Below are 26164 nucleotides of genomic sequence, written 5' to 3'. Positions count from 1 at the left end.
GTTACGAAAAAATGGGCTTGGAATGAGCTTCTCTGATTGACACAAAACTACTGAAGAATCACACTTTAAAAGGAATAGATTTAATAACAGTATCGGATGTACAAATCAACCATCCGAACACTACCCTAAAATACATTTGTACTTTCTTGGCAAAGCCAGTAGGTTTGCACAAGCATGCTGAATTACTTGAGAAGTAATGAAATGTGTTAATAACATTAAACAGTCATTTTCCAAGAACTTGCTGTATAATGGCATTTCTAGTCAGATAATTCTTTGTGGTGCATAAATACATGTAATATCAATTAAAGCATTTGATTTATAAAATCAAAATGAATGTGCTATTTTTAAATTTGGGTTGAAAGAATTTTAAATACTACTATCTACTTTCAGCCTTCAGTTACTTACAATATACAACAAAGCACCAAAGAGAAATGGAATATACAACCACAATTCCACTGTGTTAGCACTGTACCAGAACCGAGAAGATGGTCCCAGCCCCAAAAATCTTATAATTAAATATTATAATAGACATATTTATAATATAAATACACATTATAATAAATATAATGAAGACAGGGGTGTGGATGAACATCAGTAGCCACCCTCAACTTCAAGTGCTTGGCAAAGAATCCAAATATCTCCATGTGAAATAAGATAGATAGCATGCACTGAGCACTGAGCTGCTCACTTCCCACTGCAGATAGTTCAGTACAACTTTGGGCATGTACTGTCTAACTGCAGTTCAAGTGACAGCATTGTGGACATACCAGAAGGTAATGGGGAACAGAAGGATGGAGTCCCCCTGCCATTTCAGCCCAATTCCTGACAAGTTTTTTACAAGTATTGGGGTAAAGGAAAGTACTGTATGAGTTAATGTATGACTTTTTGGGAACTCCTCTCAAATATTTGGGATCATCATAGATGATCCCAAACAACCATGGATGTAGTTGTTTGAAGATGCAAGAAGTGACCAACAGAGAGCACAGTCAGGTAGTGAGGTACTGTGAAGTCCTGAGCTTTTACAGCTATGGAGCTCCACCTCAGCTTGACATCATATTGGTCCAATTTTAAGTTTATCAAGAATAACTCATAAAAATATAACTTTGTTGTTATTGAATTATCCACAGATGAAACACCTCAAATTCAGGGTATTACAGAGCTCTGTGCCAAATGCTTGCCATATTTTCCATTCAACTTCATTGTACAAAAGTACCCAGCACCAAAACGTACCTTACTCCCTTTCAAGCATTTTCCTGGTTAACCAAATTAATGGCTGCGAATGAATAAAATATCAGCTCTGTACTGCAGCCATTACTGTGTTTCTCTATGTAATCTGAATGACATGCAAACATCACAGCACTGGAGATAAAAGCAGATAGACTTTGTGATGTCCTATGTTACAACACTTCAAATATGTGTTATGAAGACCATGAAGAGAAATGAGCCCAGTAATGATTAACTTAACTATATCAAGGAAACGGAGTAGAGTAATCCTGCCACGAGACTTCTGTTGATACTCATAAGAGAGGGCATTTATTAATAACCACTGATCTCTGGATTCTACCTGTTAGTTTGGGGCTGCCTGTGCTACTTCCTATGCCACCAGGTGTCACAGTGGCTCAATGGAGGGGCTCTTGTCCATCTATACATGCAAGTTGTGGCTTCAGGTTACAGACCAGAGTTCACACCACCTGCATGAGGAAGTCGGTGACACTGAATATTTCAACGAAAACCATCCTCTGGATGAAACAATCAGTCATGGGGTAACTCGGATGCTCTTGATGTGGGTGTTAAATAATCCTGTGGAACTGCCACAGGAGAGATGTACTCAGTGTTCTGGTGTCTTGACCGATCTTTTTACTTTGCATTATTAATCCTGCCACAGTGTGAAGAGGTACTGAAAAGAGCTGAGCTAATCATTCATATCAAAGAACAATTTTTGTGAATTCTACTCTTCTTTTTACTCAGAGTTGCTAGGAATTAATGACAACTTACTTGAATGCATTAATTATTCAAATTTAAGACATATATTTGCCTGTCTTTCATAAGATTGTCTGCTGTATGCATGTAATATTATATTAAATATATACACTGCAAGTGGTCATACATCACGTGTTTCTATTTCTCATCCTCGCCTAGAGGAGCAGAGATGGAGCTGAAAATGTTGGGAAGCTTCTCATTTTTTCACCTATTTTTCCTTATTACCGTGCAGTTACTTTAAAAATGTAAATAGTACCTTGCCTTAAAAAAAGAAAATCTGCAAGTACATCATATTTCCTGATCTGGTGGCAATTTTCCCATTGCCACCACTCATTGACATTTATTTGCTTTATATGCATACACCAGTCAGTTATCACTGCAAAGCAATGGGATATTTGTCTCTGGTGTATCAAATTGCTAAAGATCATGGCTCTATCTTGAAGGCTCTGGAAACTAGAAACAGAAAAGCGCTTTTCAGCTGAGCCCATGTAAAACAAACAACTTCTATCCAGACTGCTTAACAACTTGAAATTTGCATTCTGCAATTATTCGTGAGAATAAAACATCGGTGATCAAACATTCACACAAACACATAAAGAGCGCAAGCACAGCCAAAGAAAATTCACTGCTAAACTGCAGTGCATAGTCATGGAAATTCTGCATGAAGCATTTGTTGCGCTCAGGTAATGAACCTTTACCCAGTGTGCTGGCTTTTCATGTCCCATTATTCATGCCAACACATTCATTAAAATGAGCCTTTGCTTTTTAACATAATCGACAGCGTGCATAGGTGTGGCCTTCAAAGAGTTATTACCACAGTTTACAGGCATGCTGTTCGTAAATACAAGCAGAACGCCGGTCGGTGCAAAATGCCAACCTTCCCACAAAACATATGGTAATTTTTGCTCTGTAAAACAGATAGATGCGCTATATAATGCATAATTGCAGCACATTATATATGAACTTCTAATTGCTTAAAATGATACTTCAGATCACATCAACAACATTATTACCCAATTACCCTAAGGGTTAACTGATACTCCAGTGATTAAGTCTAGGTAGAAGTGAGCGAGCCATTGTGTTGCCTTTAACCACTGAAGCAAGCAATATGGTTGCAAAGGCACATATAGAATCTGTAAGCTGTGAATGTTTTTATCATTGTGGTATGGCAAAAAAGAATGGTGAATAAATGTTGGCCAAGTACCAAAGGAAAGAGGGTCCTGCAAGATGCTGGGTGACTTCAACAGGAAGAATTTTCATTTGCTGCAGAGGAACTACTTTACTTAATGATGGTTAGCAGCCACAATAACAGTATTGTGATGTGAAATGGAATAACATGAAAAGATTTTCAGCGCTTAAAGTAGAAACAAGAATTATGAAGACGGTAACAGTGGCACGTTACTGTTAGAACATGAGGGACTGAGCACGCAGCACTTTGTATTCCCTTTCATCAGTTGTAAATACACATATACATATATATATATCCAGCTTGCAAACCTAAGGGCAAAACAGGTTTCACACTTGCCTTGCAGGTCCTTTACTCCTTAGAAAAGAAGATGTCAGGAATGCCAGTGCTGCTGGTTGTCTTCCTGAAGGATAAAGTGAGAGTGCTCCAGCTTAAATAATAACACAAGAAAGTTTCACTCTTTTCTGTTTTCTGAGCTTTTTCTTCTCTCCATGTGACTGCTGTAGTTAAAGATTTAGAATGTTTCTTTTTGTATAATGTGGTTATTAATATTTCAGAAATCTCTTTGTACCCTGCTCTAGAACAGATGGCAAGTCTTTCTCTGATACAATGTTCTGCTAATGGCTGAAGCAAAACTACACAGCTAGAACACGAATCACAATAAGATACATGAAATAATGCAAATATGCAATGTATTGAGAAAGTCTTAACTCTCCCAATCAATTTACTACTTCACCAAATAACCTAATAAAAAAAGTAATTAGAAAAGACAAGTGTTTGAAAGTCCAAAGAAAAAAAGTATGCTGGAAAACAGCATGTGGTAAAACTCCAACAAGGACATTTGGTCCACTCATTTATTAAGTTTCTGAAGAATGAGCACAGTGGGTTTATGACTCAGCCCATCCTTGGGTCTTATTAAGCAGGGGTGTCCAAACATGATCGCTGTTATACACATTCAATGTTTCTATGAATGCAACAGACAAGGTCATGCAACTAATCTGTGCAACCCTCTTGCACAGTCATGAAGGATGCTCAAGTCTGCAGCCAGCAGTTGTATCATGGGTAGGATCTGGACAGGTATTAAATCTGCTGTACTTGACCAACCTGATCACAAAACTGTACTCGGAGATCACATTTCCACCTTCCATTTTGAACCACACACACAAATGGCACAGATAGATCATAACTACTTTCTGTTCATCTAACCAGGCTTGGCAAGCTGACTGTGGCACAAAGGCTACCAGCAAGTACTGCAGATCACCCTGAGAGCTATTGCAGCAATGTTCTAATTCATCAAATACTCGGAAGGATACAGCAATCCCTCTATTCAGTTTGCAGATACTCAGGCAGCAGAGTTTAAGCACAGTTAGAAACCCATGTAAAGTTATGGCTTTGGTGTGTCAGTTGTGAGTTTGTGACTACCCTGGGTAAGTACTTGGATATGACTACTGACATCAGAAAGACCTTAAGGAGCAGGTCTCATCTGATACCTACACAGGCTGCAGAGTTATGAAAAATACTGATGACTTATTAAAAAAAAACAAAGCAGCTACACTCAACCTTGTGCTTCAGTGCCGCATGCTGCAGAAAGGAACAGCAGTTCAGCCAGCAGGCTCACCATGTGGCTTCTTGTCGATGGAGCAGCAAGGCAGTGCCCAGGGAGCCCATGTCTTGTGGACAGGACAGCCTGCCCCTGTAAAATTTATAGCTGCTGAAAGGACTCTACATCACCAACAAACTTTGGCCACTAAAACCAAGCATTTTATTTCTGCAGAGGTCTTGTATTTCCAGGTCAGTGATTTTTCACTAGCCCCATAGGCACAGAAGAGACAGAGTTGGCTCAGAAGCATCAGCTGATCCCACCCCAATGTTTGTTGCCCACAGGTGACTCTAGCTGATCCCCACTTACCTCAGAAACACCAAGAGTACCCTTTGACTCAGATGAGTAACTGGGTTTGAGTGTAGGAGGACACAGCTGTCCTTCAGAATGTAACAGAAATGGAAATAGTATTCTGGCTATGAAGCATTTTCTGTCTGCCCTGAACTTAGACGACAACCAAGGCCAGCAAGAACATACTGGGAAATAAACACACAGTCCTAAGGAGATTTCAGCCAGGGTCTCAGAGAGGTTTCTTCCATTATTTCTGGCTATTATATGAAGCCAACAGGCACTATCCTACCCCAGCCATTTCTGGAAGCCACAAACCATCTGCCACTGTGTCCCACCAGGGTCACCCCGAGGCCCTGAGCAGACCAGGAGCCACTTTTGGAAAAGAGCACTCAGCAGACGGAGGATGTACGCCGGCTTGTTTACACAGTGCAGCCAGGAAAGCAAGCCTTGCTCGGGAGGAAGCAAACACACAAAGTATCAGCTTGGTCGGAATGCCTGTTTACAGCAGATATGCAACTTTTGGCAAAAAGATATGAACAAATATCATTTGAAGCAAAAAGTCCAGCTAAAAAATATTGCAATGTGTTTAGCAATCCATCCATATACTTTTTCTATAAACAAAGGAAGTATATACACCAAAACCAAATTATTTTTTAAATCTGATCTTGCAATCCAACATCAGGCAGAACTCTAGCTGAAGTGAGACACAGGGCTGGGACCTTGTCAAGGTCCCTGCTTTGTTGCCTTCACCATCCAGAGGCTGCTATTTGTTAGACTGGATCTGCACAGTAAATCTTGTTTATATCAGAGAAAGACTGAGTTTAAGGGATTTTTTTTTAAAGTGGATTTGTGGTTTAAAGAATAAAGAACAAAAAAAGAAAAAAAGAAAGGATTGAAAAGATTTATTTATAGAAAATGATCTAGCAAGCATCACAATAACTTACAGGGGGAACCAGCCTCTGTATTTCTTATTGACTCTCCCCTTCCCCACTCACCAACCCCTGCCCCAAAAGCTCCCTGTCTCTTAAGCACGGAGTTTATGTTATAACTACAAGGGAAGAAAAAAAAAAATGCAGCAAGACATCTCCAACTGTAAGCTATGGATCAGCACGGAAAGGAAGCTGTCTTTTATTTCTTTCCCAGCCTCATAAGTATTGTTAGTTTGTAAAAATTTTAATTGAAAACAGCTGCAACGTTTTTGTGTGCTTTTTTTTTTCTAAGGGATGAAAAAGATTCTATGAAATAAAAGACAATCAGGAAAATGAGTCCTGAATTCATCCTGAAGACCATGTCTGCCAAAATGAGTTCAAGGGGTTCTTTTAAAACTGACCTCAACTTCAGCAAAGCAGGATTTTAGAAGTAGTTACTGAAAATCCTTTACTGATGTTCCTAGAATTGCTGCGTACTATTGGTGTGGTTGTGGACGAATGGCTATTTCCTCAAAACTACTCTGAGACAGAAGTTTATGTTTTCTCCCAACAAAACAAACTCATCAGACGAGCCCAAATCTATGTATACAACATCAGAGATCTGTTTGCGATACGAAGTTGCTATGTGAACAAACGTGATGTCACAACAGATATTTTTATGACTAATCTATTAAAAACGCTTTCAGAAGAAGAGGAAAAGCTTATTTCATCAGATAGCAATGCGGGGAAGTAAAATAAGAGACTTTCATTTAACTGCAGAATTTTGTTTTGCTTTGCTGTGATTTGCTTCACTTTAAATATTTGCTTGGATCCCAATGTCTGTGTGAGCTTCCAGCTCATTTGGTACCTTCTAAATGATCGTAACATCCTCCTTTATTTTTCCTTTTAATTTTCTTTAAATTTTCTTCCATCGTGAAATCTCTGCTTTTGAAAATTCACTATCACGTTTCAAAGGGGTTTAATATGGTTTGATTAAGCTAACTGTCATTAAAACAAACACGCTGCTAATCAAGTTCTGTAGTCACCCTTACAACACTGCCCTCCCAGCCAGGAGGGCTCTGCTCTCCTGCAGCAGAAAGACACAGGCAAATTCCATACACTGTGACAGACAGAAGTTTTGCAAATACAGGGAACTAAACAAACCCGTGAGAGGCTCGATATGTTGCTCTGATTATTGGCAATAAAGCAACGCCTCAAACTTTAAACTGTCAGCAACTTTAAGTGCTCCATCCACAGCGCACTGCTGCTGAAAAATAATTATCTACAAGATATAATCACCTTTTGTTTTCTTTTAAGAGTGAGCAATTTCAAATGATTGAATATTACAATGGAAAAGGATTTACAACATCAAAACATCAAAGAGGAAAAGAGGTGCTTTTTTTTTTTTTATTTTTTTAACATAGGGTTTAATAAAGAACAGAGAAAATACTGAAGCTAATTTGCCTGCACTGCGTACTACCTAGGACTTGAGAAACTGCTGAATACACCACAACAGCCCCGCTCTCCTGAAATGTTCAAACAATGCAGATACAAAAATATTAAGATAAACTGAGCTTGAGTGAGCGATCATGAAATCCTTAAACCACAAACACAGCAAGGGAACATCTGTATTGCAGTTACCCAGAAAGTTAGCTAACTGTGAGAGAAGTGCATAAGGTTTATTTTTATATCTGCCGGAGATTATTAAACATTTCAAGTCCGGACTGTTGATACATTACAAACTGGCACTAGGCAAGCCCAAGAATTATTAAGAAATCATGTATTTATTTCCACTAGAGAAAAGCACTACGAGATGAGGTTTCTTCGAACCACTTGTAAGGAAGCTGAGGTGTTCCTGTCCGCCAGCTCACAAGGCAGGCTCCCCGCGTTACTTCAGATGACACAAGAATTAGCTGGGTGGTGGCCTCCTGCCAGTCCTTACATCACACAGCCACCTCCTGCCTGGGTGTGATTGGAATTCCTCGCCCAGGTCTGACCCTGGATTCAAACAGGAGCTGTAGTTTCTCCCCAGAAAGTTGTAACAAGTTCGGAGAGCACAAGTTTGCACATCCAGCACAGGCTGCAGCTGTTAATTCCTTACTTTCCTCGCTACCTTTTCTTCCTAAAGAAAACAGGAGTGACGAAGACATCCACACTGCATCTAAATGACCTTTATTTATTTACCACTGGGTACTCTGTCTGGTCAGCACAGCCCTTATAGGGCCTATGTACCCCTTCCCACCCAATGCTGGCACAGCTCTCAGGGAGGGTCCTTGAAAGCAGAGCAGCTCTGAGGGCACCACTGCCCCTGTGCACCACTCACCCTGCACTCACCCTGATGGCAGCAGACGTAGCATGCACCTGCCCCAACTGCAGCCCTACCAGCCCTGAGCTTCGTTATAATCACTTTCTCCCACCTGCAAGCTTCATTCAGAAGTTGCAGGAGTTCACTGCAAAGGGAGGCTCTGCAGATGGAGGGAAGGAAAGGGACAGACATGACATACAGACACTCCTTCCATCCTGTGCACAACTTCATTCATTACACACACGCTCTGCCTTAGAACTTCCACTGCTGTGAGGGATGGCAGAGGACCCAACTCTAGAAGATTATTAGAAACACTTTAATTTTTTAAGAAAGCGACACAATCCCTGAGGCTTCCAGGCACACATTTGAGATGGGAGAAGGAATAAGAGCTGTAGGATTCTCCTTCTTTTTTTAGAACAAATGCTCACTAGCTCTCCAGAAGTTGGGTATGAGCAGAATCTGACATCATGCTACCCCAGCCTTTGGGCAGTTTCTTTGTTACTCCTTTCCCCTTAAGCTGCTTTCCTTGCACTCACCTACCCCCTGGGGCTCCTCTAGAGAGCAGTGTCTACATTATCCCAAAGGCTGCCCAAAGAGAAATGCTAACATGGCACGCCAGCATCACCCAAAGCACAAGCACCTCCCGTGGCATGTGGGACTCCATGGGGCTGGATTGGAGAAATTCAGAGCCACTCACATATGCTCCAGAAGTCTTCAGCTCCTGAGCACAAACACACTTGAAAGAAGGGGACATTAATGTGAAACTTCTGCTCCCCACCTGCCTGAGGAGGCAGCAGGATTCCTCGCAGGGTGTCTGCATCTGTGAGTGGCCCGGGAAACTCATCTGTTTTTTTTAATATTATTATTTTCTTTATTAGGGAAGGGGTTTAAAGTGGGGTATAAAAGAGACGACATGAAGCTAGCTAGAAAATGCATGTCAACAAACAACAATACTTACAGCACGGAGCAGAGAAATTAAAAAACAGACAACCAGAATGGAAACACTGAACGACCACAATGCAAAACTCCGAGCAAATTAAAAAATAATAATAATAATAAATGCTTGAGCATAAGTCCTTTATTAACAGAGCACTATCTGTCAGTCAGATCGTGCTGGAACCCATGGCAGCACTACAGGGGGGCTCCTGCTTGTCCCCCACCCACCATCTCATAGTAGGTGCCCTCCAACACAGTGGGCTCTCAGCACGGTGCAGGAGGGGCTGCTTTATGAGTCCCTCCAAAACTTTTTGAGTGGAACATCTGTAAGGGGGTTGCAATTAGAAGCTGTGGCCCAATTTTAAAAGTGTTGCTGAAATAATATGTAAAATAGCAAAATGAACACTGACTGCATGTCGGAGTGGCTTCGATAATAGAATCCTAAAGGAATCTCTGAACAATACAGATTTCTGCTGCTTGACAAAGTCTAGAAACTACAATGCCGGTATGTACAGGAATGTAAGAACAGAGTTGCGAGACACTGACAAACAGTTGCAGAATAGAAAAAAAACACATAGAACCACTCCACCGACACCCAAACGGCCGAGACCAAGGGGCACCAATAGCTGGGGCAGAAGTGCAGAGCAGTCCCCGTGGTTCTGGGGGCTGCTGCAAGCTCCCCGCCAGCACTGAGAGGCACCGAACCCCACAGCAGCGAGCGGGAGCAGCAGTGGCAGAGCCCAGCGCCGGGAGCGGCGGCCAATCAGAAAGCAGGTCACCGCTCGTGTGTGCACTGTGTACACTGAGCGGCACTGCCTCCATGGCTCGGCTGACAGTCGGGCATGCATGCGTGCTTTATTTTGTTGTGACCTCTGGTTCTTTCCAGGAACTACATTATAACAAACGGGTCGGTCCAAAATCCTTCGCCACCGATTGAGCAGACACGGGTGTCTGTACGAAGCTCTTAATTACACAAGATGGGTACTTTGTAAAAGTGTTTGCGCGGCACCGCCGGCAAAGTATCGCAAAAATCCCAGCGCCAGGACGGTCTGCTGCCCAAACACAGCCACATGGCAGCACTGCAGCCCGATCCCGGCCACGCTGCACTTCGGCAGGCAGAAGCGCGCCGTGTTAACCACGCGAACAACAGGCTGCAGCCTCCCCCGCTCTTCCCCCGAGCGGCCGAACGTCCCCTCTCCGTGCAGCACTCCGCTCCGTGGCAGCTGCCCCGCGCCGGGCCGGCCGCACGGCGCCCACACTGCGCCCAGCGCGGGCAGCACCCGCGGAGTTCCCGTCCCGCGGCACTTTGACAGCGCGCGGCGGGGCGGGGAGGCATCGCCCGCCCGCGGCACCCGGCGTGAGCGCGGCTGTCCGTCCCCCGGACACGCGTTCCGCGAGCGCAGCCGGGGCGCAAGTTTGCAAAACTCCGCGCCTGTTCGCCGCTGCCATTCCTTTCCCTTTGTAACGAGTTTCCAGGTGCGGAGCGGATCGAGGCTCAGCTCCCCCCCGCACCTTTCCCCGCGGGTTCCGTGGCGGCGCCTCGCCCCGGAGCAGCCGGACGGACCCCCAGCGCGCGGCTGGGGCTGGAGAGCCCCGCAGTGCCTCCCGAAGTGCCGCGCCGCAACGCCGCCGCTCAGCCCGAGCGGGCGCCGACCCCGAGAGTTGCTCCGCACGGAGACATAACGAGGGATCGCCCAATTAAAGTGCCCGGTTAACGAGGGCTGCGCCGCGCACCCGCGCCGCCGAGCGGGACGGAGCCGCGCGGACTCACCTCACTCCGCGCCTGCAGCCGCTTGTTCATTTCGTAGATTCGGTACTCCGGCTGCACCATGTACGGCGTGTGCCTCCTGTAGAACGGGCCAAAAGGAGAAGAATAGAAAGGGTCATGTGGTGCGCTGGACATCTTGCCTGCTCGCGGAGGTTCAAGCGACACAGAGTACCGCCAACCTCCATGCAGAGCACATGGGCTGCGCGCTCTCCGCGGCACAAAGTAGCGGCAGGCGCACACGCACACATGCGGGCGGGGAGCTGCCGGGGAGCTGCCTGCGAGCCCTCAGCGCGGGCGGCGGCGGGGGGGGCGCGGGGCGCGCCGGGGCGGGCGGCAGTGGGCGCGGGGAGCGGGGGGCCGCGGGCAGCGCCGCTCCGCTTTAAAGCGGCGGCTGCCGAGGGGGTCATTTCCTGTTCGCGCCGTGGGAGCGCCTCGCCGGCGGCATTTTCCTCTGGCGGCCCCGCGGAGGTGCGGGGCTCCGCTCGGCGTCTCCCCGCCAGGACCCCTGAGGAGCCCGGCGGCGGGGCTCGTTAGCATATAGCTGGTTTTAACGCTGCCTGAGTCCGCGCGGGGCCGGGGGCGGAGGGCGCGGGGCCTCTCCGCGCGTGGGGCGCCGAGGGGAGCGCGGGGCCTCCCCGGCACGGAGCCCCGGCGGGACTGGCGCGGAGCCGCGGGGTGCGTGGCTGCCCGCGGGGCCCCGCCGTCCCCGGGGCGGCTCAGCGCGAGGGGCCGGCCGCGGCCGTCAGCAGCAGCCCGTGCGCCCGTCCTGCCTCTGTTGGGGTGAAACAACGCGGGACCCAGAACCGCACGGGGCCCACGGAGGTGCGGGGGGAACTTTATCGGTCGGATCAGAGCGGCGTGGAAGTGCTCGTCACGTGCACGAGGAGCCCCGGACGGCACGGGGACAGCACGGGGCTCCTCACGGCGCTGAGGCGTGAGGGTACGGCACGGGGCTGCTCAGTGTGCGGGCTCCGAGGGGGAGCAGCCCCCGAACTGGCGTACAGACCATGAACAGCGCTGAATTCATCTCTTAAGTACGTTCATTCAAGCAAATGGAGCCACTCTAGGAACGGATTCCGTTAGCTGATGTGACAAACGGAATGGCTGTGGGGCTGCGTGCAGCCCGTCCCGCGGGTGGGGAGCCACAACACGGCCCATATGTATCGTGCTCTACATTGACTGATCCCCAAACATTCAGCAGCCCTGTATGGCTTCACCCACTGCCAAAAAACTTAATGTCAATCCTACTGAAAGTAGGAATATTTAGAGACAGATTTGAAAAATCCCAATTTCCATTGGCTTTCTCCATTTCCATACTGAGCTAAATCACTTTCTTCCACTGACCGCTGATCACAATCACAATTTATCTTCGAAGTACCCATTGCTGCTTAGTAGAACTCTTTCCATACACTCTTGCGGAGCAACAGCTTTCAGAAGAAGTGACGTACTGAGCTGTTTCATAGCCTTCCCACAGTTTCTGCCTGCCACTGAACACGGAGCCAGCAGATCCTACGTGCCCTAGCTATGCAGCAATGATGTATGGTTGCTCCAGGCCTGTTCCAGCCACAGCGGAGCCTAACAAACAGCACACCCAGCCCCGTGGTGCTGCAGTGCCACTGCCAATGTCCTGCCAGTGTTTGCTGGCAGCTCAGCAGCCTGCAACGTGGCTGCATGCCTGCGAGAGGGCTGCCCTGGGGCTTCCCGCCTGTGTTCCTACAAACCCCGCCCAGCTACCTTTGAGACTGAAACCAAAATAATGGGGAAATTACAGAATTACAGAACCAATATGCACATTTTAAAAATTATTTTGAATATCACCTACTTAATATAAAAACAAAAACCTACCAAACTGTGGATTCTGTTTTGTTTGCAAAGCAAGCTTGCAGTCAAATATATTTTCCAAAGACAGGATGCATTGTGTTGTTGTTGCTTTTTTTTTTTTTTTTTTTTGTAATTAAGATGGTGAAATTTTGCACAGTTGCAGAATGGTGTCTGCTTAAAGGACTTTTTGACCATGCTGAAATTCCACTGTCTTGAGAAGTTAAACCTGGCAATTAAATTAGTATAGTTTCCTTTTGGGGGGGAACGGAGGGGAAGAGCTTGCTTTAAGAAAGATAAAAACCACAACAAACTCCAAATATTGGATGAGAAGGACGATTCACTTTCGTGATTTGCAACCCCAGATAGTCCCCCACACAGGAGCCTATGTGTTCAGCTCTTCTGCTAAGCCAAAAAAAAAAAAAAAAAAAAAAAAAAAAAAGCAGTGAGATTTTAATAATTCCCATTGATTAACTGGCAAATTATCGTACACCTAAAGCCCACCGGCAAGAACCAAGTCCCAGGGTAGGGGCTGGCTAATTACAGGCTCCAGCAGCACTTCCAGTTACCTGTTATCATCTAGACCAGCGTGATGCATGGAACAGAAAAACAGAAGGTGAAATCAAAGGGAAATAAAGTTACAGGGACCCTGGCAGTGTCAGCTCAGTTCCCGCTTGGATCTGCTGCCTTTAAAGCCCAGCAGCTCTGCAGGAGCGCAGCTCAGTGCTGCCTGGGCTGGGGAAGGAGCTGTTCTGCAAGTGGAGCTGGGATCCAAGACAGACACCTGGCCTGAGATTTAGGGTAACCTAAATTGGGCTGCTTAGTCTGGAAAATGAGTTTAGTGAAAAGGAGGTGGAGGAAAGCAAGAGGAAGGAATTAGTTGGTCTTCCCAAACCAGAAAATGAGTGCATTCATGTGCCTGTCTATGCATGGCTACATATCCAAGAGAACAAATGTGTGTGCAGGTTGCATTTACATGGGTGTATACACATGTGGATACCTCTGCACCTCCAAGCAGAGATCCTTACCAGAAGGGAGGGCTACAGCATCTTGGTCTCCCCATCCTCAAAGCTCCATACAGCAAACACTCACGTGGCACCTAACATATGAGCCATGCCCGCCGAGGACACAGTGGGCATTAGCTCACTGAAGTGAAGATGAAGCCATGTTTCGTGTCCCTCTGCCCAGAATTCTACTGGCCTCGGTCACATAAAGGGGTGGAACTGGGTGCTGGCTGATGTCTGGGTGCCATATTGCCCTCTCCTGGGCAGAAGCAGAAGGACCCACAGGAGTCAAGGACTCCTCCACTCTGTCAGCTTTTGAGAACAATTTCCCTTCATTACAGGTAGAAGTGTGGCTGATTTGGGATTTTTTCTTCATCTGTACCCACCAATATGGAACCCTCAGTGCCTCCACATAGCCATGATGTGCGACAACAGCAGGACTGTTCAAGCACTCAAAAAAACCAATGGTGGAAACTTTTCCCAGGATGCAAGCAGAAAGCCAGAAGGGGTAAAGTGGGACAGCTCCTTCATCTGTCCCCCTGCTTGTGCCCTCATGGGGCCGGGTGCTGCCTTCTGACTGTGACCGTGGCTGGAGCCCAAGGATCCTTTTGGCACCAGACAACACCCATGGCCCCGCACTGCGCAACCAAGGCACAGCCCCTGCTGTGCAGGGCTGACAAGCAGCTCTGGAGGCTGCACTATTTTTAATAACCACTTAGTAATAATAATAATGCAGAAAAGAGATACAGCTGTAAATAGGTGTAATTGCTGTATTTATCCCTGGTATGCATTGGTTGTTGGCCTCCCTCAGTAATCGGGTTTGTGAGGATACATTTAAGATGCTTTGTAGCTGCTGAGAAGACTGGAAAAGGAGAGAATGATCTCAGCTAGAGATACACAGAAAGTGAATAACTAATTATAAGGGGTATTTGAAATGAGGTTTCTTGAGAACACTCAAATAAATATGAATTTCAGGAAAAAACTGACCAAATTTCAGATTGTCCTTTGCTTATACAGATGGCAGTAAAGACTTTATATTTGCAGAGTGACCTTAGGTAAGAGAACAAAGCTGTTTTTCCTGGAGTGCTCATGAGTGACTCAAATGAAACGTGCTCATCAAAATTTGGGATGTTCGAGAGAGAATCACCAACAACAGCCCATCACACGCAGCACAGTATCACCGAGCTCAAACACAGGATTTTGGCAAGTTTCAGAGCTGTGTGCTGCCTTTAATTTCTACAGCCATAGGATGTAATATAGCAGATGCTTGCAATTTATAAGAAATCTAGAAGCTGTAATTTGTTTGCATTAAATATTAATATATTGAAATAAAAAACATATATGGGAAAATACTGGCCCTTCACAGACAATTTGTGGACAGGAAAATAAATACATTTCTTGAATCTATCACTAAAACTATTTGCCAGGCTCCATAGCCACTTCTTGTCTTTTTCCATGTAGGCTTTTTTTCTTCTGGTCATGGCTAATGTCCTTTTCTGTCATTAATAAATGACACAATGCTTTTTTCATAAATATCTTTCATAATTCCCTTAGTAGAGCCCACCAAAACCAGCATGTTTCAAAGTTTACGGTGCAGCATGAAGGGTTCACCTCTTTTAAATGCTTCAGGCTGTTCACAAACTCAAGTCTAACTTGCATAAATTACATATAATGATAATTCTTTACATATGACATTTCTAAGGATTCTCTTCATCTGCTTAATGCTAGTAAATATGATTTTAAGTTATAGCCGCAGCACGCACCAATGATGCTGGAAGTACCTCTGAACAGATCAGAACACAGAAGAGATTTTAAATATTTCTCAGTTCTGCAGTACACACAAGGTCTTTGTCCCTAATCAAAAAAGATTTTCAATTTTGTCTTTGAATTTTCTGAATGCTCAATTGAACACAGTCTTTGAGGAGTCAGCCCATCTCTCAGCTTCCTCACAGGGCCCGAGGGAACGGCATGGAGCTGTGTCAGGGGAGGGGCAGCTGGGGGTGAGGGAAAGGGTCTGCACCAGCAGGCGGTGGGCATGGAGCGGCTGCCCAGGGCAGTGGGCATGGACCCGAGCTGCCAGAGTTAATGGAGTGTTTGGACAGTGCTCTCAGACACAGGGTTTTGGGTGCTCCTGCGTGGAGCCAAGAGTTGGGCTCAGTAATCTTTATGTGTCCCTTCCAACTCAGAGTATTCTGTGATTCTGTGATTGAGTCCTTGACATCCAGGGTACCACAGAACTTCTGCCACTTGACAGAACCAGATCATCTTCCAGACTGGTGAAACACCAAAGAGAATTTATTTACCTTGGTATGCTGCATCTCTGAGCATACCACAGTCTGCTCTCCAGAAGCCAGCAGCTTCAACAACACTTCTGTCTTGTTTTGTTCTACTTGCTCCTGTTTCAATGTTAACTCCATTTCTCTCATTTTCCTTCATTCATACCTGCCCAGAGCCCCTTTCCAGAGTTCCTTTTCTCTGAATGTCTAAACAACTGCCTTCAGTTTCTCACTCCACCTAATCTTTCACTCTTACCTCCCATATCCTTACTGAAGATTGGTGTAGGATCATACTGGAGGCTGATGCTACCAAATGCTATTTGAAGCAATTGGTGCTCTTCATCCAAAGTGCTCAACAAGTAGGAGTGTGTTTTCCCTGAGGAAAGGTTGAGGAGCTTGTTTGAGGATGGTGAATCCAGAGCAGTCAGGAAGGAAAAAGAAAAGGATGAAACTCCTGTCGTTTGCCTCTTGCAGCCACCTCCCAGTGGCATGTTCAACTCAGATCTAGCATATTAAGCGATGTGTTTTTCACAATTTCCTAAGTCTGCTCCAGCCCCAAGCAAGAATCACTATAACCACCCCTCCATATATTCTAATAGATAAGCAGCACCATACTTCAGCACCATTTTTAAGCAACCCTAACTTGCTCTCACAACCACATGGCAGGATAACACGTCTTGCAGATTACAAACTAGGCCTGAGAAAGGGAACAGGTGTGTGAACATGAGCATGCTGCTCATTCTGGCCAGTGTTTCCCTAGAAGTCTCTACCTGGAGAAGCTGAATATTTTTTAAACGTCCCTAATTCCACAGTCCTGATTTACCTGTTACCCACCTCACCCACTGTTCAACTTTCAGCATATTTCAATTAGTTGAAAGCTTACTTTTTAAAGGACTCAACTGGGAGCACTCAGCTTTGGAGGCATTTCAGTTGAGTGCTAATTAGCAACTAGCTGACTGTCAACTTTTCTTCGAAGAGAGGGAAGGGCTGGTGGTTCCCATTTGAATTACCTGGCAATTTAATACAAGTTGAAATTTGTTCATTAACTTATAATAATCATCCCTAGCACTTCTTTGGCAATTTTCATCTTCAGAGTGTTTTACAAACATTCATGGAGACGCTGTGGTGATTAGCCCTAGGAAAGACACAACCATGCATATAGACATCTCTCCCCATTTTACAGGTGGGGACAGTAAGGAGTTAAATGTCTGAGGAAATGAGTGGCAGAAATGTGATTATACCTCAGGTTTTTACTCAGATCCTGCACAGCACAGGCACACACTGTTCCAGCCCATAAAGCAGAACAAGCAATGGACAGGCAGGAGAGCTGGTGTGAAAGGTAAAGATGCATGGAGAAATTCTGAACGTGGTACCAAGATGGCATGAATTTGACATTCAGTTCATATAATTAGGCTTTTATCCTTTAACTGAGCCAGGCTCCCAAGGACTGTACTGCATTCACCCTTGTGCTCTGAGCCTGCAGTTACACTTCACAACAACATATGCAGTTCCATCGTTTCATTTAATCAATTATTTTAACATCAAGTCCCAAACAATATTGGAAAAAAATGTGTGTTGGAAAATAACATCTCTGGTACAAATTTTTCTGGAGTCTTTTGTTTCTAAATTATTCTCCCTTCTTTTAAAGATTTGATCTAAAACCTTTGCACGTCCAAAACACAAGCCAAAACCTGCCAGGAAATGAAGGCATGCCAAATAGATCCATTTCAATTCTGGATATCACTGTTGCAGGTTCTCCCTACAGTATTGTAGATTGTACACTCAGTGCATGGAAAATGCAATCAAACCTGTATGCATGTTTTGTGGGCACAACATACGTATTCTTTAATTTGGCTTTTAAAATTTAACTATATGATATTGATCTAAATTTTATACTTTGAAATGTTAACATGCTCTGCAGTACTTGAATTTTGCCAAGGCCTTGTACAGCTGCATAAATGTGACTGAAATAACCAAGAGTTTTGCTTGGAAAATCTGATTATGCTGCAAGAGCAAAATGTTCCAGCTTATGAGGGCAAAAGTGTGGCTCTGCCTCTCCTTTTAGTGAATAATGATTTTGCACAGAATAAGAGAGCCTAAGCAAAACATATACAGAATAAATCTTTATCTCATCTATGTGATAGCTTCTTTTCCTTCTACATCTTGTACCTTCTAGGAATGATACTCAGTAACCTATATCCAGTGGCCAAAAAAGTGACCACGTATCTAATTGAGGGTTTAATCCACACCAGACACATCTTATCCATGTCTGACATGCACAGGAGGCATAGAAATATGATGACTTCTCCAGGGAAGCAGCAGACCTGAGCTTCCTCAGACTCACAGCTCAGCCCAGATCAGGAGCTGCTGCATTCACAGAGACAGGGTGGCACCTTCGCTTTCTGCTCTCTGTTGTCTGCTCAGCATCCTCCCATCACACAGATTCTGTGGCCACAAATGCCTATTTACACTGCTCTATTAACTACCTGCAGCTTGAGCAACACAGCAACATTTTGTGGACAGCTTGTGGAATGTTATGTACTTTTGTCTGTATCTCTTTGCTTCTGAAGTTCAAAATTTGAAGGTTATTGATCAGAAAGCTCTGTTTCTAATTAGACGAACAGAAAAAGCATCCAGCATATTTCATTCTGCCTGACACTATGACCAGAAAACTGGCACAGCACAATGTCTTCAGCGAGCCTTCACCAGAGCAAGCATCCTAAATGAATATCGCCTTGATTTCACCATCTGGCTCATATTAAATAAAACTACAGATGTGAATCCAATAAAGATAGAAATTTTGGAGAAGACATAAAAGACTTTAAATTAACCTGCAAGATGCTCATGTTAATTTATAAAAACAAAAAGCAACTGAAGTTACCAGAAGGCCTGCAAATTTTCCCGTTCCTTACGTAAAAAAGGCAGCACAACAATGCCAGTTGCTGTCATACCACCTAATCCCTAGTGAGATATAAGATACTAACATTCAGTCTGAGTTCAGGCATTACAATTCTAGCAGAGCATTCTAGGTTTAGCATTTTTTAAATTAAAATCATAGGATTTTGGGGAAAAGGCAAGTGAAAGTGTGTGAGAAGGGACATTTATTCAGCTAACTCGTTAGTAAGGACAGTCACAAGGCTGTTTCACATTAACAGCATGAGCACTGAAAAAATTCTTAAGTCTTCATACAACCTCTGTATGACATACATATACACACACAGTTTACATCCCAGTTTGTGATGTGTGTTACATAGAGATCAAAACAAAGGAGGTGTTCACATGCTTAGAGTTAAGTCTACACTGAAATTTGTTATTAAAATAACATTAAAATCCAATCATTTCATATTCTGATGAACTGAGTTTAGATTTTCGGAGCTGTCTGGCATTGTTGGTTGTCAGACAAATTGAGGTTCACTTACGGTTTTCTAGTGGAGCTATAAAACCATTAAAAACACAGTGGAATGGGTGTACTGGACTGTACGTGTAGTCAGGTTTATGCATAGGCCAGGCTTGTGCATGGTTTGTCTCTTAGCAGATACCATTTTCTTTTCATAGATGGCAGCTAGTGTGTATTTGGTCTGCAGTCACACTTTCACTTTGCAGGTCATGATTTTCCTAAGTAGTTTCTGGGAGCACATCTGATTACAAGTAAGTCAAAGCCAATTAGTCTTTTTGAAGAATTCCACATTTATGCTTTGTTTTTATTAACAAGTACAGAGGAAACACTGAAAAATAATGTTCCCTTGTAGAAAACTTGCCCAGGCTAATTTCTGTATGTTTACTACTGTTACATCTTTCACATTTCCCAGAATATTTTAATTGTAAATACATTCACTGTGGCACAGTGTTAAGTTTTTGCCACTTTGGACATTCTAAAATTCTAATTCACATTAATTTCCTTGATTTATAAAATTGAATTGAGTCACTATGGGAAAATCTGACAGCTTTTTTTGCCTGAAGTAGGTACTTGCCAGGCTAGGGAAAATGCAAGCTTTTATTTAAAAAGGCATAATTACACTTGCCCTTATAGTGTCCAAGAGTGTGGAGAGGTGATAATACAAAAAGCAGAGACCTCTCTGCCTCCTTTTCCAAAATTTCCGCTTCCATGTATTGATCTCCATGCATCTCCCAGAGCCATTCTTCAAGGGGAGTGAGCATTGATATGAAGAAGCAAGAGGTGAGAAAGCGCTGAGAGACTTGGCTAGTGAATTAAGTGAGTATATGAGCTATTTCCTTGATTTTCACAGTGTATGATGGTGGTAAATATGGTTTAGCAACATAAAATTTAAATTAATGATGTTTCCTATAGGATCATGCATACGTCTTGACATCATTTATTGCTAATTTCAGAATGGCACTTACATAGGCTTCTTGCACTCAAATTAACTTCTGATATTCTGACGTATATCAGAAGAGCATCAGCTCAGTGGAATCTGGCTGTGCCTCTCAAGTCAGAAGTACTGTCTTGTGTGCCCTGTAGCTCTGATACCCCAGCTGTCCAAACTGCTGTCTCTATGGCCATAGACAGCGAGCTGAGAAGCCAAATCTTCCACTGGGAGTAAGATAAAGAGACAGAAAGTGTGCCCAGTTGTATTCCCAACACAACGATAGCACTGCAAGGGTCACCCATGGGATGCCGAAATGCACCTGTCCTGAAGTATAGGCATAAGCACTGGTCCTCATAATGCATCACTTAACATTATCAACATTATCAACAGTGAAGGATTGCAGTTCAGGACAGGCTATTTCACAATGGCTGGAAAATATAGTTCAATTCAGATAAAGGCATAGACACAAAGATGCTTATTTTAATAAAACCTAATGAAACCGCCTCCCCACCATCATCATTTCTTATAGCTACCATTTTTCCCATGCCTTTTTCTTTCCTTTTTTATGCTCCATTCTGAATTTTCATTCCACCTAATAGCCTATTCCTTACATCTTACCCTGGACCAGGATATTTGTATTTTCCCTTGAGTTCCAAGTATTTCTGAAACACCTACTAATTCTTCCCTTGCCACTGTTTTTAGACCTTTCCTCCTACCCAAGGTCTGCACTGTTTCAACACTGTTCCTCCATCCTTCAACAACATTTACTCATCTTTCTTCAGCCCCTTGATAGGTCTCAGCACTTCTGGCAAAATGCTAAGGTAAGCTCCATTGCACAAACCTTGTTTGGTCACAGCGGTCCTATGATGTATTGTGCATCATCAATCCCACAAAAACCCTGAAGTACATAAAATATGGTAATGGCAGACAGCCCGGAATAAACTATCAGATCTGCTGAGATTCTGCCAGGGTTTCATGGGAGATCAGCAAAGGAAAGAGGGAGAGCCTGGGAAATCAGACACATAGGAAACCTGGAATTACATGGAAATTAATACACCAGTCAATAAGAGTTGTCTTGTTTTGGTTTCATTTATGTGTTTAGAAAAAGCAGTAATTTACGACAAAGCATTTTTCTTTTATAGAAAAGCAAAATGCTTCAGGTTAAAATTTGGTATCAGGTCCGCTGTCAATGTGAAGATATACTAAAAGTTCATTCTCCTGCTACTGTTATCAATCATCAGTATTCAGACCACGATTCCTTGAAATATGTATTCAAGACTCAGATATAGTCAGAGGAAACAGAGGAGGTAATGGAGCTGACAACATGATCTGTGTGGCTTGTAGTCATCCCTATTCAGCCCAGAGTTATGTCCATTTGAGCACTCAACCAACTGTTCTACTGTTAAGTCAAGTAGGATATGGACTTGTGTTTCTGATGAATACAAAAGCTTAGTAAATATTTTCTGGGTATGAAAGACTGTATCCCATTCTTGTGCATTTTTCCAAATTGAGAACTGATCTTAATTTTAGTTCCCCTACAGAATTTGTAAATAACTACCCATTTTTTACTTTTATCTTGACTCTATCTTAAATGACAGACTGAAGATCTTACAGACAAAAAAGATCACTTTACAATATTGTCACAACTAACCTACCGACACACATGCAGAAAGTTATGCATTTCAGACATCTTTGAATAATGATATGAATTAAAAATGCTGCCTTTAAAGATTTCCTATTCTTGGTGAAAACTGGACAGTGTAAACCAAAATAAACTGGGAGAATTTTCATCAAGTAATTGAAAACACATGAGACTGCACTGTTTTAAAATGAAAATCTGTGGCATAAGGAAGGTTTCCGTTGCCTGTTTTTAAGGTATCACTTACTTTTGATTCCAGGTACATGTGTATCAACTGTCCTAAATCCACTTCAAGGTGCAAGTTTCTAAAGGATGTTTTTTATGGCTGTGCTACAAGGTCCTGCTTCAGCTGCAGAAGGTCAAATGTTGTGTAATTGCAAAGAGGGAAAAGACAGGCCATAATGCAGGTTTTGTTTACTCTGATCCTTGCTAGCTGTTCTACAGGACAGCGTGTGCTCTGCTGGTCACCTCAGACACGCTGTACTTACAAGTGCCATTTTTTAGAGATAATCTCTCATTTTATACCCACAGTCACTCATTTTCACAATTTTGGGTCCCAGGAAGCATGTTTTTTTTCCTGTATTCTGCAGCAAATGAGGTATCTCACAGACAGCAGTGTGTATTTTAACTAGTCATGATTCAGTTCTGGGGGTTTTGAACCTTTAATAAATCACATCTTCTGAAGCAATGTTCAAATGCAGACCTTTAAACATATTTTTGAAAGTCAGTCTCCATTACACTGAAAGTGTATTCCTTGCAAATGCAGCATGTATTGCCTGATTGACTTTAGCAGAAAAGATCAACTTTATAAAAGCAAGTTTAAAATCAGGTCAGAAACAGCTTAGCCTGTATCTGTCTATACTCCTTGGGTTTCTATTGAACATTTTGATTTTTTGCTTTTTTTTTTTTTTAATCTGATGATGTTCCAACACAAACCACATAGTCAAAGAGGCAGAAACCTCATCTCTGCCAGGTGTTCTTAGCACTTGGGCTTTGAATTGTGCTCCTTCATCTACATTATTAGGCACCCAGACATTTCCCGAAGGAAGGGCAGGGTGATGCCCTCGTAAGTACTAAGCTATACTATAGAGCTTAGGCAATGCTCCTAGGAACTGGTGTATGTCAGCTCCCTAAGCAGAGAAGGGCAGAAAAATTAACTTTTCAACTTCATAACTATGGAGCAATTGTATAAACAACGGGTGGAGGCAGCAGCACTCCTTATTTATGCGGAGACCATGGGACAGCGAAACACATACCAAGAGTGTTGAACGTAATAATCAAAACCAACAGTGGTATACAATAGACCACCCAAAACACAGCTGCAATAGTTTTTCAGCTCTACCATGGAAACAATGGATAGAAACAACAAGCAGAATAGTTTTAAAAACAGTTACTTTCTAAAGTAGAATTTTAAACTGTGAACCAAACAAGACAGTATTTAGGAAGTTTTGTCAGATGTAACATTTACTGCACCAGGTCGGCTGTACTACCAGCACCACAGAGACGCAGACCTTAACAATGAGAGAGGTTAGTGTGCTGCATAGAACTGAGGGAGGGCACAAGAGCTGCTTTAACTGGTGGTTTCCAGGAGTAATTGCTGACAATCCTTAATCAAAACGGCCACCATTTTATATCATACAGAGATTATTACATAGACAAAGTATGTTAAAAGTAGTTTGAAAGATTTTGCATTTTCATTCTGCTCTAGAAATAGTGAGCTTCCTGAAGGTGAAAACACTCGGTTCCAAAGTAAATCTGTGAAACTACGGCTAGGGAAACTTGACAGTATTTCCTCAGCAGATGCTGAAAGGCATGGAGGATGTGTGCTAAGAAAAGGTCCAGGTGATCTGCATCCTGGGAGAAACGTGAGGTGGTCATAGCTGGAATTTCCTCAGCAGCCGTGATCGTGCCCCACAGGGTGGCCTGTGATCTGCTGTTTCCACTGCCACTGAATATCAGTATTCAAGGATTTATTAGTACTCAAGGATTTCTCAGTACTCAAGGGTTTGCAACTGAAGGGGAAAGTTCTCAAGAGAGCCTAAACATAACTGGGTATCTTTTGGCCCATTTGTGAACCTTGCCAGCCCTGCCGTACAATATTCAGTGCACTTTACTCAAACCCTGCACTGAATAAGAAATCATCTATTTTCTCCTGAGCAATTCTAGGAACTTTATCAGTATCACACATATCTCAAAGGACTTATTGCTGTACTGATGGGTTCCCCTGTTTGGTAATAGGGCATAAGTATTTGCATTTAAATATGAGTCAACAGTTGAATATGAGCCAGCTATGTGCCTTGGAAGCCAAAAGGGCCAACCATACTCTGGGGTGCATCAGGCCTTCAGTGATTAGATGCCCAACTTCAAACATGTGGAGTTTGCTTTCCCTGGGCTATTGATTATCTGCCACTCATTCAGATTTTATCTATGTTGACAACTTTCAGTTCTTCTGCCACCTATGCCCCGATTTTCAGAAGTGGAGTCAAGTAAGAAATGATCTTCCTATCTATTGAAACTTCATCAAAATAATGTTTTGATGTCCATGTGGAGAAAATTATTTGAAACATTAGCCAAAAACTGTTGCTGCAGGGGAGGGGGCAGGGCACTCCATTCCTTTGCCTAAGAGAGTAAGAGCCTTAGTTTCAAGTTTCTGTTCTGAATCTGACAGTTCAAATCCACAGCTTCTTTGTATGTTCCCTGCACGACAGTGTTGGTTGTCATTGAGCAGTACTATCTCTTTCTCATATTTGAAGGAGAAATTCCATATGAACCTGAGACTTTCCATCAATAGCGAGGGTGACTCCAATTCTATTAAAAAAAAGTTTTGATAAGGCAGCACTGCCTTGTAACCCTTTTCTTCTTTCCTACCCTTGCCAAAATGTTTCACAAAAATAATCTAAATCTAAATTAGCTCTTATCTTAAACTTGGCAGATGAAAAAGCACTTCCAAAGGCCGGCTATCACACAGGAATAGAAACAAGTTCTCCTCAGTTTTGGTGAGCTATATAACCACAAAAGACCATCTGCCATCTTCCTGCAGCCCTTTCTGCTGTGCAGGAGCATAGCACTATACACCTCCTAACTTTGGCAAGTCCTGCTGCTGGGGGAAGGGTTCCCAGTGTAAGCTTCATTCATTAAAAATCCACATTCCTTCTTTGAAAACCTTCCAGCCTAAGACCCCATGAGGCAAATACTCAAGGAAAAACTAAGCTGGAGAGAAGGGTCCTAAATGCCATCCTTAGTGGAGATGGAGAGAGGACAGGAAAAGCAATGTGATTTGAACAACTTAAAGGTGTTTGAGATGTTTTTAGCATTCTGGAGATTTTTGAAAGACTTCTAGGAAAAATAAGATTAAAAAAGAAACAGAAGAGAGAAGTAAAATGCTAGTACATGGTTAGACTTGTATGTGTGTGTAGCTAACATTTTGGGATAATGGAGCCAAAGAAATGAAGAATTGTATGATAAATTATACATATTTCTGTAGTAATAGAAATCTATAGTAGCATAGATTTGAAGAGACACAACGTCTACTAAGAAATTCAAGCCTTAATAAAAACTTAAGGATATTTTTGGCTCTGTATTTCAACTAGAAGGAAAGAGAAAAAAAAGGCAAGCTCTCTCCTAAACTTCTCTGCCCTCTCACCCCCAACATCTCCATCTCCAGTGAGCACACATAGATCATGCCTGTCTTGGAACGTAAATACACAGCAGTGCAACAAATTAACAGATGAGCCCAAGGAACAAAAAGAGCGAACAAATGTATCTTGTTAGACTGCTGTCAGAGAGCAAGATTTTTATCAGAAATGCTGTTTTTCAGAGGACACCAGGATAATTTTCTCCTAATAAATTTCCATCTGATTGAGGGCGGTTAGCATTCTGCCAGTCAGGGGGAATCTCCCAGGGGCACAGCTTGCACAGCTCTCCTACCACTGGATTAGATGTATGCACACGTTTTAAAATACAGTGAGTATGCAGTGCCTATAAAAGTGCAGTTGGTTATTTTTAAAAACACACGGCAGTGTTAGAAGTTTGCCCCATTCTAAAACAGATCCGATACTTCATTTATTACAGTCTTTTCCCCTGAATTCAGAGGAAATGAGTGTGCATAATTCCCCATTCCCTGGA

General features: G+C 43.3%; 1 protein-coding gene across 9 annotated transcripts in view; it reads right to left on the bottom strand.

The window, feature by feature from the left end:
* LDB2 (LIM domain binding 2) overlaps nt 1-11315 on the bottom strand; it is a 207896-nt gene extending 196581 nt beyond the window's left edge. For 4 of the 9 annotated variants that reach the window (XM_031588409.2, XM_031588410.2, XM_031588412.2 and 1 more), the window contains exon 1: nt 10978-11314. In XM_031588409.2, coding sequence (XP_031444269.1) covers nt 10978-11109 — 132 coding nt within the window. In that variant the 5' untranslated portion in view covers nt 11110-11314. Of the gene's footprint in view, nt 1-10977 lie in introns of all 9 variants that reach the window. The other 5 variants (XM_031588411.2, XM_090139637.1, XM_031588408.2 and 2 more) reach the window with 3 other exon arrangements.
* Nucleotides 11316-26164: the final 14849 nt, after the last annotated feature.

This window comes from Phasianus colchicus, chromosome 4 (assembly GCF_987193195.1).
Source record: "Phasianus colchicus chromosome 4, bPhaCol1.hap1.1, whole genome shotgun sequence".
In the NCBI taxonomy this organism is placed as follows: Eukaryota; Metazoa; Chordata; class Aves; order Galliformes; family Phasianidae; genus Phasianus; species Phasianus colchicus.
The sequence above is the reverse complement of the archived record's forward strand: the minus strand, read 5'-3'. Positions and strand labels throughout refer to the sequence as shown.